The sequence below is a fragment of the Diadema antillarum genome, unplaced genomic scaffold (assembly GCF_040938485.1).
Source record: "Diadema antillarum isolate AM-2024a unplaced genomic scaffold, OU_Dant_1.0 seq00000089_RagTag, whole genome shotgun sequence".
NCBI classification, from domain to species: Eukaryota; Metazoa; Echinodermata; class Echinoidea; order Diadematoida; family Diadematidae; genus Diadema; species Diadema antillarum.
In genome coordinates this window covers 1081231-1100667 of record NW_027271179.1, presented here as the reverse complement: position 1 = coordinate 1100667, position 19437 = coordinate 1081231, and the positions used below count along the sequence as shown (strand labels likewise).

General features: G+C 39.8%; 1 protein-coding gene across 1 annotated transcript in view; it reads left to right on the top strand.

The window, feature by feature from the left end:
• Nucleotides 1–4486: 4486 nt before the first annotated feature.
• LOC139726538 (ras-related and estrogen-regulated growth inhibitor-like) overlaps nucleotides 4487–19437 on the top strand; it is a 38596-nt gene continuing 23645 nt past the window's right edge. Inside the window, exon 1 of the mRNA XM_071637522.1 lies at nucleotides 4487–4736. Coding sequence (XP_071493623.1) covers nucleotides 4553–4736 — 184 coding nt within the window. The 5' untranslated portion in view covers nucleotides 4487–4552. The remainder of the gene's footprint in view (nucleotides 4737–19437) is intronic.

Sequence of the window (19437 nt, the reverse complement as noted above, 5' to 3'; positions counted from 1 at the left end):
AAGAAGGATTTTAGATGAAGCCTTGACATTAAATGCTGACTCATATGAATATCACTGCCCACTAAACATCCTCTACTAGCGATGCAGCCATTAGAAAAAAAAAATGTCAAGAAACGATGGGAAATATCATATAATATTTTGTTAATATATATATATATTTTTTTTTTTTTTGCAGAATACCCTTCATAAAAAACAGCCTGAAAGCATAAGTGAAATTCACGCTATCGGAGATACGCTGTCATACAGCTGCGCGAACATGATGAGATAGCGGTCTCGCTTTAGGACACGTGACAGAAATATGATTCCTGTTGGACAAAATAGCCATTAGCATTCGTCTAACACAAGTGCGTGATCTGTCAGTACGGGCAAACGGTCTTGAATGGCTGTCTCTCATTCCCAATGGTTCTGAAGAATCATAATCTATTTTCCCCCCTCACGCAACAGGTAAACAAAACGCCAGCCCACTGTGTATAGATGCTGTAATAATATATTTTCCGAGCCATTATCGAAGTGGAATTGTATAATGGGTTTCCATGGTTACTGCGTCGTCGTGTGCCCGTCTCAGGAGCTGCAGGAATCATCTCCGACAAATCACCTATAATGCAAATGGCTCTCCCGGCAAAAGTGCCGTTTATCGCCTAAGTCTCCCAGCGAACAGCCATTAAGTCAGATATATATCCAAAGTGAATGAAAGAAGTTGCAAAAATCTTATTAGAGCCCGCGTATCAGCACTTCAACTTATTATTTTCATATTCATATCGCTGTCGTAAGTGACAAATATAACATAAGCTATGGATTGCCTGTGTTGTACACAAGACATTGTCTGAAGTAAGAGCGAAAGGAAATTTTCAAAAACTCTAGAGAATGACAGAAAGGAAAGAAAGGAAATTCATGAATTCGCCTTGCTATTCTTAGAGATGGCTCGTCTATAAAAATGTCCTCCAAGCACACTGTGTACTTGGTGTGTATTGATTCAATGAGTTGTCCAAGCAAATCATCGATTAACAGAAAGAGTTGTTATTTCCAATCAATTTATGATAATCAGAGATGAGTCCTGTAGAAAGAAAAATGGGTTTTTCGTGTATATGATAGTTTGCATTCACGATGTTTGTTTCTTAGATAACGTCTGTGCACCGCGAGCAGTGAACAAAAAACAAGAACAAGAACAACAACAACAACAAATGCTCAAATAAATATCGTCAGAAAAAAATCACAACGTACTGCGAGGCGCAGTGCCAGCTGCAATTGTATTAGCCAAGTACTTATGCAATTCAATACAATTCAATTATACTTTTTTTTCCTATCAAACCAAACAAAAAATCAAATATGATACAAAGCATGTACATTGTATTTGTCAATTCATATTGACAATTTGAAAGAAGTACAAGTCATAAAATATAAATGCAAAATATATGAACAGATATGATTTTATAACGACAAAATAGTGCATACTTTGCAATGGTAACAAAGAATAGATAAAGCGACAGAAAGCAGTTATCCATATTAAAATGCGTAACTTGTAGGAGATGGATCACTTAGAAAAAAAGATTTCATTCATTCATTTATTCACTCATTCATTCGTTCGTTCATTCATTTTCCATTTCCAACAGAAACATATAAAATATTTACCAGAAATTGAACACATAATTACATCACAATACATAATAAAATATAAGTTTACAGAATATTTTGTTATTGCTTATGCAAGAAGCTATAATTGGTCTGACTCTGTCAGCTGATTCTTATTAAAATCTGTATCGGTCAAGAAGATGTAATTACGGTTTAGTACGCCTTACGTGTCACTTACAAGTATCAGTTTTGTGCATGTATACGTTTTCTTCATAGAAACTAATGAAGCTCTTAAAACATAATGGAGGTGTCCCTGCGCTGAATCCTTGGACTGGGGATTACGAAACTCACCCTGTCTTTATGACGCTAAAAATCAAGCGATACTACTGTTTTAAGATGGTACACACACACACACACACACACACACACACACACACACACACAGACACACACACACACACACACACACACACACACACACACACTTGTAGTCACAACCTTGTACACTCTTTCCCGAGCCATTACGTTTTACCTGTGTGTCTCCGCATGTCTTTGTCTAAATTCATGTTAAGAGGTGTTAATCAACTACCTGCATGCCCCTCGTTAATATCAAGATACCCTCATGTGTGCCTTACGTTACGTTGTTACACAAACGAAAAAAAAATATGGTCAGCCGGAATTATGAATCCGGACGGAATTTTATTTGAACTGAGTTTCATAAGCAACAGCTCCATTGGAAGAACATGCGCCAGAATGGATTCGAAACACCGCTGATGACTATCATTAGGTCACTCTTATGTTTCTTATTATTCTCACAAAGACACAATTGGACAGAAATAATGAATGACACCCATGAAACTATAATCTTTTGGACGATAATAAAATGTTTAATTCCAGACGATTATTGTTTACAGTAATAAACTCATCTCGCCGATGACTTAACTTGGTACTGCGTGAATAATTATTGCTTCCTCAAGTATTTTGAAGGGTGGATTTGTGGGCATGCATGGTTGAGAGTAACGAGGGGATTATCGATACTTGTATACAGACGATATAATGTGTGTATAAAATACACATTATACATACATAGATATACATATACATACACGCATACATACAAGCAAAAAGAAAGAGAGAAAGAGAGAGGGGAGAGAGTGAAAAAGGGGAGAGGGTGAGAAAAAAAGGACCCGAGGGGAGAGAAACTATGGATAGATAGATAGATAGATAGATAGATAGATAGATAGATAGATAGATAGGTGAAAATTCCTGAAGTCACCGGCAAATCATAATGTGTCATTCCGGCGAGCGCCCCTCCGAGTTCGGTCCTACGCGCTAGGTTATTTCTTTGTGCGTCTACGCACGCGCCACCTCTGTCTTGCAGGGCTCCAACTTGCGGTAGCCCATACACACACACACACCCTCACAACACAGACAAGGACAGCGCAACTCCCTCAGTTCATTTGACAACTCTCACCGAGTGCGTGCGGATGTGTGAGCGACCGTATCTACACCCCATTGTGTCGACGAGCTGCCCGGGCTGCGCTTTGAAGAGGTGAGCAGGTTCGGATTCATTCAACAGGTGAAGACTCACGAGCAGAAAACTCCATATCCCTAACTTTGTCTAATGTTTCCCTCCCTTGCAACTGGTTTAGGGCGGATGCTCATTTTTTTTCCTGCAATGATTTAAGGGACACTAATTAGTTGGGATTATCATCTTGCTGATAGCGTGACTTCGCTTATTGCCATACCAACCGCTCATCCGAGACAAGACAAACAGGTGATTTTTGTTTGTTTGGAGGTATATCATCTCGGATGCATACTTTTACCGCTTAGCCCTATTCAACATCGGTCGGTGGGACGCATGATTTAACATCTTTCCTTCTTGGTTGGGTTAATGTTTTTTTTTTATCTTTATAAAGTTTCGTTTAATCAACCTGCATTTAATGCATATGCATGAGAGTGCGCTTGATTGCAACCTCATAGACGAATCATGATTTGCATACATTTTGCGCACGTATTCCGTCAGGTGATTACCATATGCCAGACAACTCAATCACTTTTCTGGCCTAGTGTTATTGGTTGTGTTTCCATTTCTTTTCCTTTTCAGAGAATCACCTCGAGTTAGTCACAGTCTGTCCGGCACGAATACACAGTATTATGATGAAGGAGGTTTTCTGGTGACAATATAGAATGGATTCGAAATCTCCATGGAAATAACGGGACATATTGTATTAGTGCCGATCCATCGACTTTGAGTCATCAAATCAAGGTCTCCCATCATAACACACCAACATGCTACCTGCAAGCTGTGGAGTGAGACAACTTCACATGTGGAGCGCTCATTCCGTACCATGAGACTAAACGAGTGACAAACCAAGAGAGAAAAACTGCCGCAAAACTTGTTCGTTCTCCGTCTTGAAATCATCGTCATCGACTTCTGGTCAGACCGAGAAGATATTTCTGCAACTAAGAATGTACTGTGCTGTTTAACTGCTGAGATTTGTGGTCCTAGGATTCTGCGACTCGTGGTTCAATCTCAGCTTATCATCTTACACTCTTTTCAAGACAAGTGGAGTTTCAATCTCCATAGACTATTGATTTTCGTTCCTTTTTATCTCCAACGTTGCTGAACAAAAGCAGAAAGCTACTGTAGCTATATAAAATTCAATCAGCTGGGGCACAGGTACAACGCGAGAATGCTATATGCGTCGATTTAGACGGAAAATTTGGGACACATGAGGGTTCCTGCCGCTACTACTAGAAGAGAAATTCTGGGGTGGTAAACGATCCTTTGGAATGTGTCTCTGAATCTCATCAAATTAAACGTAAAAAATTGATCCGTCGATTCGTGTCGACTAACTTTAACTACACCTTCATTCCACAGTGTGGCGACATCGCATCCTGTGATTGCCACAAACCACAGTCGCACGTTGACATCACCGTTTCTTTCGATTAGGGACGCGACGACGCCACCGAAGCGGCAATGCCCGAGAACACTGCGAAAATGTCCTCACCCCCACCAACCAGCAACACGAAGTCGGTAGATATCGGCTCGCTGAAACGGAAGACGTCGCTGAGTTCTATCACCGCCAGGCGGAACGGCGTGGTGCAGAGCAGCAAGCCGCTCCGAGTCATCGTCCTCGGGCAAGCCTCCGTCGGCAAGACAGGTAAATAGAGCAAACTGTAAACATGTTTATCTTTCTCTTCCGCCGCTCTACGCTCCGCCTCAGTTAAAAACAAAAGCGATGGCATTGCTCCATTCATAATGGTTGGAGCGTTTTACTAAGTTCCCCCGACAGGTAGTCATTATTTCATTTCCTTCCCGTTGATACGTCAGTTAGTCCGTTACTTACGCTGCTTTCATGAGACACGATTTAAACAGACACCAACCAAAATACGGCGCCGCGTCTCAGGTCCTGCTCTATCAACAGTTTCGTAGAATATTTAGCTATCCCCAGATCCTTACATCCACTCGGAACTCCTAACTATTGTTGGAGTTTTTGTCGCTCAGTGGATAAGACCGCATACTATCTATCACGAAGTTGCTGGTTCGAGTCCCAGTGTCAGCTGTGGCTTCATCCGAAGCAAAGTATTGCCTATAAATTATAGTTCTTCTATTAGGACCCGATTCCATCGGTCCCGTCCTGGGTTGCTTGCTCACAAGTGATCATTGCTTTATTATTCATTGGACTGTAAAAATATACTATTTTCTAATACTCTAAATTTGTCTAAATTTAATTAGATTTTGAATTTAAATGAAAAATCTTAATTTCAATGAATTCTTGTGTCAAACAGCTGCAAGAAATTTAGAGTATGATAGATATACAATCTTCAGCGCTGGAATGTTGTACGATATTTGTTAAAGTTTCTCCAACCTAAAACAATAAAGTCAGCTCTATATGAAAACCATAAAAAGAGTATGATATGTTGCAAGTTATGGGTATCCATGGCGTAAATCACACATTTCCTCTTTATCATTTGTGTAGAACGCAGAAAGCAATGACCTACTAAATAACGTAGTCGACAAAGGTATCATAACTCAATAATCAATCGACTGCATACTGTTTTGACCGTCTGCCAGTACTGCGTTATAACTTTTAGTTTACGTTGTGATGTGTGTTGGTCAGCTCTTGCTTGTAACATCAAGGTGATTTGATATACCTACATGAGTATTGATTCCAGTTGTGGATTAGAGATTTAGTTAAGAGGTGTTGATACACTTTGCTCCAAACTCGTGCTGTGTGTATATAAAGTCCGGGCAGCTACTTTTCTTTATGAGGTTTTAGAGGGGACCTGTTTGGCTTTGCAAATTTACAACAAAGGATGCATCCCCATGAGCACGGTAAGAGCCATTGTGCGCTGAAGTGCGTGTTTTCTTTCCAAAGGCATCAAAACACAACGAAACTCTTCTCCATTCTCTCTGATGTATCCTATTGTTGTGGTTCACGTTGAGGCAACGCGCATGCGCAGAATCGCGTGAATCGTCTCGCCTGCCCCGGGCTGCGATGGAAGACGTTGCCGCCAATTTGCCAGTCGTGATGGATGACGTTGATAAACTCTGAAATTCGTCATTCCAGGTCGTACATGTCCCCGAAGATCATATCAAATTGGTCCAGGGTAGTCACGTGGTAGTTGTCATGCCGTCATTCGTCACTGTGAGTACAAAGAACCACTGTCTATCTTCTCCAACGCCTCCTCTGAAATCAACTTTATGTGGTCGACCATTAATCCTTCGTCACAATACCAGCTAGGGTTGCTTCTGTCGTTCACAAACATGAACTATTTTGGTAATACAGCTGCAGCAACAAAAATTTATCCTTCTCTAAAAAGTCAAATCCAGTGTCACACAGTCACTAATGCACTCTGCACTCAAGTTTGCAGGGAAGAAGTTCTTGAAGAGAAAGCTTTTGAGCAGTCGTCGTTACCAAAGCAACAAATCGGCATTATCTGCGTAAAATGAAAGGAGGTATTACAAACTTGCACATTGTGCTCAGAAGAAACACGTAATTGAAGACATGACTCGTGATATTTGAGGCTTGAAGCAAATGTTGAATGGCATGTGAGATTGCTTGAATATACTTGCCTCTTTCTGGCCCCGTGTTGATTCGAATTGACATACTCATAGTTAGATGGTCAAGTCCATGTCTATTAGTTGTCTGCGTGTTAAGAGAGAATTTCACCGGCTTGTTACGTTTTGTTCACACATTGACTAACAAAACAACAGCAAACAAGCACACAAATCTGTTTTAGGACATAGGTCCAGGTTGTGTTTATGTCAGTTTCCCCCTCTACCATATACGTTTTTCCTCTTCTGTCTTTACTCACAATGCCAAAACGACTATGTCTTCAGCGCACGCTATATACGTGTACGTGTGCAGATGCTTTCATTGTCATGAACGGGAAATCAAAGCTTTGAATTTACGGCGTCCAGTGACAAACAATAAAGTAAAATAGAGTAGCAATTAAACGCTTTTAAACGCCATAGACACCTATAGTGTACCATTGCGGTAAGTCTGTGATGTCGCATATCAACCTCTATGCTTTGTGCTTGGTGTACGATTTAGATTGGCGTGAAACAGTACATCGATCGATCTCTGCAATGTACGGGTAGTCAAGTTTTCTCAAATTAAATGAGCTTGCACTCTATTTCGCCTCTGAGATCAATAGACCTTGCTCCTGAGACAACTGGCATGGAGATAACATGTAACATTTCACAAGAATTCAGGATAAAGTCAAATTGCGTAAGCTATATCAGGAAGCACAAATCTGTCATCAGGGTATTTCCCTTCTCTCGAACGCTCACAGTATTCCTGGAAACGGATTTGTAGTGCATCTGTCACTATGTTTTTGGCTAAAGCCTATTATCATTTATTTGCAGGGAGCATCATGACGGGGATGTAAATTATTGCTCAATGCCAATATTTTGATACTAGTATACACTTTTAAGGAGCGTTATGCCGATCTGTTTGTGAAAGTTATCTAACGTGGAGTGAAGAATTGCATAAACTACGAGACGTCACCTAAAATCATGAATTTCTATTAGCACTCATTTTTACAACGATTACGACTTTTGTATCAGAGACACAAATTAATCATCTTGTTTTCCAGTAACATGTCTCATGTATCCCCCCCCCCCCCCCCGCAGCTACCAGGTATCAATACGAGTTTGAGAGAATACAGTCTTACCAGTGTTTCCTCTCTTTTAAAGCAGGAATTCAAAGTCGTGTAGCTTCCTTTTTCAATAAGTCGCTGGTTCTTGTGCTACGGTGGTAATTAAGGACCAGGCCTGAAAAGGGGCATATTACTTTTTTACCGTCCCTCAGTATTGTTAAAGCCGCCCCTTAGTATTGTTAATGCCGCAGGCTTAAAGTCTTAATGGGATCATTTCATTCTTGTCTATAGGTCAAATTCGCCTTGCGTCCAATACCTAGACACGTAAATCTGCGTCAAACATATAAACATCACACAATTGCTTTGTCTATAGGCCTATTTGCCAAAATAAAAAGAAAACGTGGGAATTTCAAAGGATAATTTTGCTATAAAAGTTGCAGCAAAATTCAGTAGTGAAAGAGAGTGCAGCAGATCTTTGGTGTCTATTGGACCTTGATATCGTCTGACCGTCACACTCGGGACTTGAACTCTACTTACGGGGAGTAGAGAAACACGATACGAGGAAAGAGGTAGTGGTGCCCCTCTGATCCGGTATTACCTTGTAATGAGATATAGGGAAATGCAATCGTTGCTGCGCAGACAAGATGTAGAAGTAGATCTAGGCTAGAAACATAAAAATACGTGTAACAGAGGCCCATGTCTCTCATAATATGAGTGAAACTGTAACACACCTTTAGTTTCAGTTACCGACACCCAGGATAAGTGGTGAAGACAAATATTTCCTTAACTGTGTATGGAAACGTACATTGATGGACAGATTATCAAATAAAAATCACAGAGAAATTTGGACAACAATATATACATCGGATAAGACGTTATAGCCAGTACTAGCCAAGACAAATTTAAATCATACGTATATTGAGCTGACAGTGGTTGCGTGATATAAGAATGTTCCCTCGTGAAGCGTAAGCGAAATTAGACTGGCAGAAGATATTCTAAAAGCAACAACCTTTCTTGTAGGTTTGACTTCATCCAGTAGGATCGCTAATCCAAGCGAAGTCTTAGACCGACATGTTATGTGCTCAGAGCATTATGCGAATGAGTCACCCACTCAGAGAAGTAAAAGAGAAGGGGAAAAAATGAGACCTCATTCACACTAAAAATAGCTGATGTAAAGAAAAATGACGTGACTGTTTGTCAATGATGGATTTTAACATGTGCCATGTCAGAGATTAAAGGAAATATCCACAAATCAGCAGTGACATTGGATGAAATATTTTGTATGCATACAAACTTCACTAAAAGTTACAATGGATCATAACGAAAATACGACATTATGAAGTCGAGGCGGATCTACCTTTGAATTTCTTTAGGCAGGATTTGGTTCTGAAAGTATGCCCTGACTTCACATGCGGGATCTGTTCATGTTAACCAACAAATTAAACATGCAAGTCATTTTCGTATGGTGTGTTCGCATCGCGCGCTGTTGATGCTTTTTCGCGTTTACTACATCACAACAACCACAAATCAATTGATGAAAATTTGCAGGTGAGGCATGTCATGCCCTATATGCGATTTACTCGAGAGATTACAGTATTATCTTCAAAATTCATCATGACGTCATTCACATAGCATAGGAAGCTATTCTTTTAAGCATATGTATACAACCCAGGCTGGGGCAGGTCAACCCAAAGTCAACTCGAGTGGAGCTTGACGACCCTTGGAAGTTTCGAGGCTACCATAGCTTCATTTCCGAAATAATCGACATGAAACGGTGTTAACGATGAGATTACATTTCAAAGAAGTTTGTGAATGCTGAAGGGATAACATGTAACCGCTTGGCCTGGCGATGGCTTATAAGTTACTTTATAGGTATTAAAGGGTCATTAGTGCGCAGTGTGTGTCGTGAGGACGTAGACCATCCGAAACATCTACCAAGGAATGCGCAGATCACGCGATTGTTACTGTACGAGCCAAAATGCATCTCTGCGTCTTCAGCTCGTAATGTTTACGCAGTTCTCCTTGGATGGTTTTATTTGAAGTCATGCTGATGCACTGTCATGTGGATGACACAATGTTTTATTTTAGGTTTGACTACCAACTTGATATTTTCGACTTTTCGGTGTCGCTTAATGTCTGTAGTAATACATAGAGACTTGAGTCCTTTACTCCATTGTCGAAATACTTCAAAATGGAACCTCAAGTTTGGCTCAAACCCTTAAAAGACAGCGAAACAATGCCCTCGTTTCCCCCTTCCTTCCCCCTATTCTGATCTCTTTATTTCTATCCTCGCCCGGGTTTTTGTATATCTATTCTTACCAGCGATCCATTCATAGTCCGTCCATCAATCTTGAAACCCATTATCTCGTCTTATTTTTTTTATGACATGAAAAAGAGGAAATTATTTTCTGTTATAATCATCTACGTGGCTGCGTGATCACACAAGTAGACTCAAGTTTAAAAATAATTTCACTTTCCAGGAAACAGACATGCTGTCTGCAAAGTTTGATTTTTTTCTCTTTTTTTAACTCTTTGTTCATTATAAATTATTTTCTTTTCTGTTCAATAACGCATTTGTTGTCATCTCTATTCGTAGAAATACAATTTGGTTAAATGGAGAGGCTATTTATGTCGCATTGGCTTACCCCCAAGCTCAACCGCAGCTGGACACTGGGTTTCGTTTTTACCCGATATTATACTCTCTTTTGTTTTTCTGCCACGGGAGATGGTGAATGGACAGAAGTTGTACTTTCTGAAGCGGCAGTGTAGCCAGTATTTCGAGGAAATACAGGGGCAAACAAATGTATCATTATACCGCCTGGGATTCATCGTAGAATGAGGGGATTCTCAATTATCGAGAGGGTATAATGAAACAAACACTTCGAGGAGGCGGCAATCTTAAACAAGTCACACCCGAACGACAGGCATTTCATCAAAGTTGAAGATTGAACCCTTTCACCCTTCGATGTTATGACAGCCGCACTGGCGTGATTTTTCTTGGCTCGAGATCTTGCGATAGTGTATAATGTAGCGGATAAACCATATAGGCCACCGTTTCGGAATGGTAACCACTGTCTCAAAGAAGATATTACTTCATGACATTTTCGGGGAATAAATCCTTGAAGGCCTATTCATCAGTTGATCCCTCTGTTACGGCAAGAACAAAAGTGCATCGTGGGACAATAATGCCTCAAAACCAAAGTCGAAGGAGCATGACGGACTTCTCCCTCCGCAGTAGCATTTGTGGGCATTCGATTGGTAAGGAGTTAATGTCTATTGGCTTTTACTGAAAGACTGTGATTTATTGCCTCTTTCAACTGGTTTCATCATTTTCTACAGTCATCATCTGTCTACACGATGTTGCTAGATCACTAATAGTTCGCCTTCCTCGTGAGGAGATAATTATGGCCGAACTCTTTGCTCAGTATAAATCACCGATTTATGATATGTGGTGTAGAACTTCTCTGTCTGAAGATATTGTCATCGCTCTTTTCTATGATAGGGTGGGGGTGGGCTGGGTCATATTTTGTATTTTTGCAAGTGTATTTTACAGGCCCATATGCAGGCCCACAGATTCAGGCCGCCAGTGCTCCCCGCCCTCTGTTTAACCTCTGAAGGTGAAGAAGTGCCTCAAGCGAGTAAGGGAGGCCTACAGTACACACGCTATTGGTCATGGGTCATTAACTAAGGGTTAACTGTCGTACCAGGGCGGATATTTAAGAGTCTTGTCTGCTCTAGGATAATAGTGCAGTGGAATTTCTGTCTTTGGGGCTAAGCAAGACGATGAAGGCAGCACTATTTGACAGGTTTTCGCACCAATCAACCCATGTTCATTGTTGACACTAAATTTTGTGGCTTAGTTAAAGGCATGGATATACCCGGGACCTCGTCATAACACGAAAAATCACCCCTTAACACCGCCGCAAGGATTTTTTATTTAAGGTACTTGCCAGCGGGAAGAGGGGAAGTGAGTGGGTGGATAACTCAAAAGGTTGAGAGGGCAATATTATTACTTGGATAAGCAGCGGTCATTGCCTTCCAGTTCCACAAGGAAAGTATTGCCATGCTGCGAGATGAAAATAGGAAAAGTGAATGTGCCGAGGAAGGTGACCCAGTGAATATTAAAGAAATATATCTCTGTTGGTATTGAAATGAATGTGTATTCTCTTTTGATGTGGGTCAATCATTCAGTACCGCGTCCTATATAACAGGATCAATTGTATATACATTCTTTTTTTTAATCATCAGTTTCCATATTCCATGACGATTCTCCTCTGAAGTCCGTAGATGCATGTCTCGAAAAGGACTTGGAACTTTCCTTCGATACAAAAGAAAGCAAAAAAGAAAGTTATGTGCACTACTTACCTTCACTCTGTCTTCTTGGAATACTCCCTTTGAATTTTTAGACCCTAGCCAGTGTATTTCGAGGTATTTACGTGGTCATTTCTAGTGTATGATGATGCCAGTGTGTATATGTTGACGATAGAGAGTGATGGAAATATAGAAGGAATGTCACTAAAACTGCATTCCTCTCACACATAGCGGCGCAAACATAGTTATAATTGTAAATCTCCCTACTGTCTCATACCGCAATAATGTCGTCTATAGAGCATTCTTCCAGGGCCACCTCTGGATCCGAGGTTGATTTCAGAGAAAATTCATTTTCAACTCTGACCGCGTAGAGCGGACGGCCCCCATACCATCGTGCATCCAAGCGAACAAAAGACAACAGTAACATATGAAACCTCATGTTTAATTTGTTTATGAGAAAGAGTGTGATTAACCCTGCAATTTATGTGCATTTAAAATCAAAGCTCTATGCAAAGATTAATGTGCATTGATCATAATAAAATCATTCTGTAATTTACATATAAAACACGTTATTAAATTCAATATATGATTACTTAATCATGCGATATACTCATATGAAGTACCTGATAAATCGCCTACTTGTACGAGCATACAGATAGGTCGATTGTGGGTGGGTGTGATGGGGACGCGTTGATTAAAATTATTCAATATTCGCTATATATCCCTCGGTTTCGAAATTCTGTGCTGTTTCGCAGATCGGAAACTCACAGTATTAGTAGCCTCCAATATGTACCACAAGCCCGTGGAGAGGTAATGCTTTAAAGGGGAGAAATCCGGTACTACCGCTGCACACCTTGTGTCTGCTCTACCAGATACTGCTAAGGGAATGTTGCCTCCCCTGAGTGTAATGTTGGGAATGTGTTCGATGATGATTATGCGAAGTCGTGTAGTGTTTCCTGTGACTTTCTGATGGGATCCACCGAGGGGCTTGAATCCCGCATTAACCGAAAATGAATGAATGAATGGATGGCTTAAAGAATGACAGAATGAAAGAACTATTATTGACTAATTGAATGAATGAATGAATGATGAATAAATGAGAGAATTATTTTTATTGACAGAAATGATTAATGAGTGATTGCTTGAATGAAGAGATTCAATGAATAATTTCGTGATTATTGAAGGAATAAAGAAGTGAATTAACATATCATTTGGACACGAATGAATTAACCAAGAACAAGAATGCATAGTGAATACATACTATTTATATTGATGAAGCAAAGGGTAAATCTATGAATTTACTTTTGAGAGATGCAAGAGACAAACTTTTAATCGCCGTAAAATTCATAACATTTTTTGGTTTTATCATATATCGTTATCGTCTGTTGAGAATGAGAAGGGCGTTAAGTTGTCTCGAACACTATGGGTTTTGTGGTCACTTAACGCCCTTATCATTCTCAACCGACGGTTTATGCTGCCGACCAATGATCTCATACAATGACACGTTAATGATGTAACGTTCCCATATTCTGTATGCAGAGTTTTCTCCTTCACCGACGAGAGACAAATTGCGTCCCGTTAATTTAACGAGATTGCCTACACGAGGCATGGCTCTGTTTCGACTCCTCGTTAGTTTATTTGTATCATCAGTTCTTCCGCCAACGACAATCGCGCGCGACAGAAGCTATACTTGGTGCCTTGAGATGTAATGTCTTGTCGAGACAGATTGAATGACCTATGCTCATTACCATCTTACTGGGAACTACTCCAACTTCCTCAACAGATGTGTGGGTTAGCATCATCGGGGAAACAATTCCACCTTCCCGTTTCATCACTGCGTAGAGTGACACACTTTCCCTCTTTATATCTTCGCAATGGTAATATTGTTTTTTCCTGGCGCAGTGGCGAGACGATGGTCTAAATATAGCCCAAAGTGGAACTTGAAATAACACACACACGTTTCTGATTCATATTTAGCAGGAAATGCCCGCGCACAGTACGAGCCTTGAGTAGCGCATGTCTGGCCTCCAAGTGCGTGATAAGTAGCACGACTGAGAAGAAATCAAAACCTTTCTCTCTCCTTTTTTCTTTCCATCTATGTCCCTCTTTTATCAATTCTTTCTTCTTTCTTTGTGTCCCTTCTCCCTCTCTCCCTCTCAAACTAGTGAGTCTAACCGGTATCTCCTCTCCCTCTCTTCTTCTTCCATCTCTCTTTTTATTTTACGGTCAAAGAACTTACACCGTGTCTTCCTCTGAAAAATCTTTCTAATGCGATCAGTTCCTGCCACGCAGTTTGCTCATAAAAAAAGAGGTATTGAGTTTGTAAGAGAACGACTTTGATGAAAAGTGAGGAAACCTGTCAATACATCGTGAATCCTTATGAGCCAGCACGTCGAGTTTTATTGATATGATGTATTCATTCTCATGTGAAGCTGCCCCCATCTCCGTTCCACTTCCCCCCTCACCCAACTCTCTCCTCCTTCTATCCCAATGGACCTTGTTTCCCAACACTTCTCCATACACGACATCTTAGGCGTGAAATTGTGGCACTCTGCTCATCGTCGACTTCAACGTGCATGCCTCCATCTTACCAGTCGACCTTTATATTACCTGTTCTCAAATCGTATCCGGTTATGACCTAGCAAATATATGGCCAATGACACTGAACTCACCGTCTCCACTTGAAGCTCACTTTCAGAGCCTATGCAGAGGCTCCCATTCGCAATGTTGACGGGACAACCCGATTCGCATGAACGTCAGAGTCTATACCGAAAGGTCAAACATGTATGTAAGATCTCCAACGAGAAGATAGGAGAGTAGTTCCTCCAACATTTTCTGGTCCGATAAGGCGAGAAGACGAGATATTAGATCTCATGTCACTCCTTACCGACTAAAAAAAAAGAATGAATGAATGAACGAATGAACAATGATGAATGAATGAATATGTAAGAGAATGTCTGAAAAAGTGCTTAAGGAGATATTGCATGAATGAATGAATAAATAAATAAATAGATCTGAGAAGTCGAGAAGACGAGACCTCACAACTTGCTTTCTCGTCTTCTCGGGCCCGAAAAGGTCGAGAAAACGAGGAACTATCTCGTTTTCTCGGCGGCACTTATAAATGAGCTTCCGTAGGATATGATCACCAACAATGAAGAAAGATAATAATTTCCCGAGGCGTAGACTGTCATTATGGATGATTACAACCAGTATGCTCTGAGCAAATTACTGACAGAAATGAAAGTCTCCTACCTTTCCCCATTACTGCGTAAACACTCAGATTACTTATTTCTTTTCAACAAAAGTTCATACACGTTATTTTTTTTCTTTTTAGAAATGGCAAGGTCTCTTTCATTCAATTAACAAAACAAACATTAATTCCATGGATTATTATACAGACTTACGTGCATGTTCTGGGTTCATTAGAAGACATTCAGAGTTATATAATAATGAGAATCGTTCTAAAGATTTAAGGTCTCTTTAGCCCATTTTTTCATCTTGGATAAAGAACGGAATATAAACTGGGAGGGGGACTCAAGGGGAGAGAAAGAAATCAAAATAAAACCTGTTCTCCGTTTTAGGGTTCGTTCGTTTGTGTGTTGTTGCTTTTTGGTCAAATTTTTGTCGAGGTCTATTATACTTATACACAAATTCACCATTTTCATGTCACGTGATAACATTGAATGGTAAAGCTGTTAATACATCTCCTTAAAGCGTGCTTATAACCTTCCTTTCACAGTCATGTTCAAGAGAATATTTCTTTATGGGAAATCTTGTTAATGTAGGGCCCTTCGGCTACGTTAGGTTGGTGGTTCCGTCAATCTGGGTCTGTTTTCATTTCTTTCTCTTTGGACTGTTTTTGCTTTATTCAAGCTATGTTTTCTGATGAAACGTCCTGTGGTGTTTTGAGGAGAATAGAAAAATAACCCAGTTTCTTTGGAAAATACCGCGCGTTCTACCCGACGTGTGCCAGTCAGAAAAAAAAAATAAAGAGTTCGTTTGACTTTGTCATTCATTGACAGGAAAGAAAATATGTAGGATTTATTTCAGGGTTTGAGAAAATCCTATTTTTATCGGCAGCTGGAACTTCTAGATATTTCACCAGATACATATCAAATCAATCGAAGAACGTTTTCTTTGGTTTTAGTGTTGTCTCAAAATGATAAATATTGCATTGTAGAAATAATATACATAGTGTCCCTTCTTAAATCTCTCGTGATCCCAGAAGTCAATATACAAATGTACATGTTTAATAGTTTGTTTGTTTGTGTGTTGTGTTCATGTAGCATTTCACAGATCTATTTTATGTTTGCTACAAACCTTAAAATTCGATCGATAGCAATCCTACTTTCTGTTCTCACAATGTTCATCTTTTGACAAGTAATTCACTCATTGCTGATAATATTATCGTTATGACCCCCATGCATATTGCCTAAACATTGTCTTAATTCGATGTCAATGGCTGTTTCCGTTAAGCGCATATGTACATAGCTATTCCACGTTAAAATAAAAATCATTTATGACTGAAAATGAGCATCTGGGTAGCATGTGTTGAATTTACGGGTTCTAGCAGAGAAGTACCTCCCTATAGTTATTGTTCTAGCTATGTCTCCTGGTCTCGTACTGAGAAACGGGAAAGTTCTGTTATGTTGTTTGTATGTACTCGAGGTCAAACTGCTGATTTCTTGGGTAAATTCTGCACTATAAATGTTACTATGAATCAAATAAAATGGTTTGATTTTTAAGTGGTTTGTTTATTTGTTACTTCTGATTTGAATACCATTAAAAACATACAATAAATCAGGAATCTTTATTCTATTGATGATAATCCATTTAAGCCTATTTAGACCATGTATTACGTCGACAAATTCTCAGCAGGAAAACATGTTGACAAAGTGAAAGAAAAACTGCTTTGACGCAATATCCTACATCCAGAGGCATAGATAACATACATGTAAAGCTTGGCGAAAGCCATATGTTTGGTTGTTTGTTCACGATAAATGTATGATATACAACTAGGATCAAGAACTTCAGAGCGTGACATATTAAACAATCAGCAAGGGAAGAGGTAAATACATCTTGGGGCTACGTTTGTGCGCATGCTTGAGAACATCTCACGCTATCGATAGATGGATTTAACCCATCGAGTTCGGAAACCACATTATTTTCTGTGGTTCGGCACTATATCTCTTTATCAAATCTTATCTATTCGTTGTTATTTCTTAAGGTAGAGTAGAGTAAGCCCGGTAAGGAATTATCTTATTGAATTGTTCGTTTAGGTTGCAAAATTTGCAAAAGCCTTCTGACTTCGAAATTTACAACTGATCCTTTTAAATTCATACCCCTCTCTGAAATCGGCAAATTTTGTCGTTTTCTTTGTGATTTCATTCAGATTATATGAATTTAGTGTAATCTTCCGTTTTATTTAAAATCTGCTGTAGAATTAAAAAATGGTGATGAAATGATAAAAAGACTGTAGTTTTTGCAGCAAAATTCTCCGGAACTTTACAGGCTTAAGTTGTAGCCATATTGTGTAGGCTATTTTGTGAATTTTCGCAGTGTTATTTTTATTTCCCCTCCGAACTTTGTCCACCCCTCAACCATTATTTGGATCCCCCGTTCTCACGCAGTGTGTCCCTCTTGATTTGCCACATTATAAAAAACAAATACGCTGTATAAGCTTTATAAGAATGACATTTTTGCCCGCCGGTGGCGAACGAGGCTTAAATGTCGCCCCCGTCGAATCCACCGGGGTTGAAAGTCGAGTCAAAGTTTTTGGGGAGCAGCGGGAGTAATGGTTTCTGACAGCGTGGCGAGCTGCTAACACCTCTGGCCCAATCCCGACTCGCAGAAGGCTTGTAGGCGTTTCAGCTTCAGTTTATAGCGCCTGTTTGTCACTGTAACACTCCTAATGCACTTCCTCGGTTATTCAGGGATGATGTGAGATTTGTTTTACTTTCCTCTCTACGCAAACCCGGGATTTGGGATGTAATTACCCAACACCTTCCGTTCACATGGCAACCCCGCCTAGTAGTAACAGAATACGTGGATTTGCCTCAAGCGAACAACGCACATACGTATACCTGTAAACATACTGGCAAAAAAACATGAACATTCCTTTGCCGCTGCTGTTTGTCAAATTCTTTGTTTTGGTGTGTTACTCATGAAGAAAGTTACTCATAAACTGATTTTCATATTTCGTGAGAATTTATATATTTCTTTCTCTTTTTTTTTTACTTCTGGATTATGTTGATCAGAATAACAAATGCATTCGCATTACAAAACCAATAATCCTTCCTTTCAGTAGAAATGGGGGCGTTTGATCCAGTTTTTTTTTTCATAATAATACAGTACAGCGTGTGTATACATCGATACAATCCAAAATCATAAGCTATATTGTATGTATTTCCTATATGGACGCTAGTTTTGTTTATATGCGTGTGCGAATCGATATTTTCACTTGGCGCTGCGCGCTTCGGGAAAAAGATAATCTCTTGGGGGGAATATAACCGCCGCGGGAATGTCATGTGTTATATTGCACCTTTAAAAAGGCAATATCTATATATAATGCCATGTTATGTTGTTTGATATTAACAATCTATATTATGTATGCAATATCTTATATATATATGATAATCATATATACAGAGAATATAATCGATTTCAGTTTGATTTACGTTATATTTACGTTTCAAATGATGTTTATGTCGTTTGTTATCCTTGAGGTTTGATTGTGCTTAAAATCACCCTGCTATCAATTCTAAGTTCCCCAGTTGCTCACGTCTTGCTGTGCTTTGGCTGGGTCAAATGTGCTTAGAGGGTTAATCACACAAAGTATTTCCTGAACTCACATGGGTGTATCTCGTTTACGTCTCACCGTTCTTCCAGGGTTCGAAATGCCCAGCGGGACTTCTAATTAGGGAGTCTGAAATTCAAGTCGCGGTAATGAGATCAAATTGTTCTTGAGATTCGGGATAAAAGCATAACTGACCTAATACGCTGCTGCCTGGCTTACGAGAATGAGTTTCAAAAGGTTGCTTGGCGATCAGGGTGATTAAAGAACTTCGACAGGTAGCAACGGGCAGAGTGCTTTGTCTAGTTACACACATCTTACCAGGGAAGTGGAAAAAGATCTGACCATTGCCTCACCACAGATAATATTTCAGATGTGGTACATTACAAAGCGCCTGTATGAAACGGTGGGCGAATTGTGCAATAATGACGTCACTCTCCTTTCATAAAGCCTGTGATAATACATATTGACATAGGTCAGGGTTTCATGAAGCATTATGTGTTAATTCTGCTTCGTTGGCTTGTCTGAGTGTTATCATATTGAAGATGTAATCAGCTTTCGACATCATCTTGATTACCCGTGCGAGTGTTCAAAGCGCTGTGATCGACATGTGTATTATGGGCAAACGCTATACAGCTTTTTTTTTTTTCTGT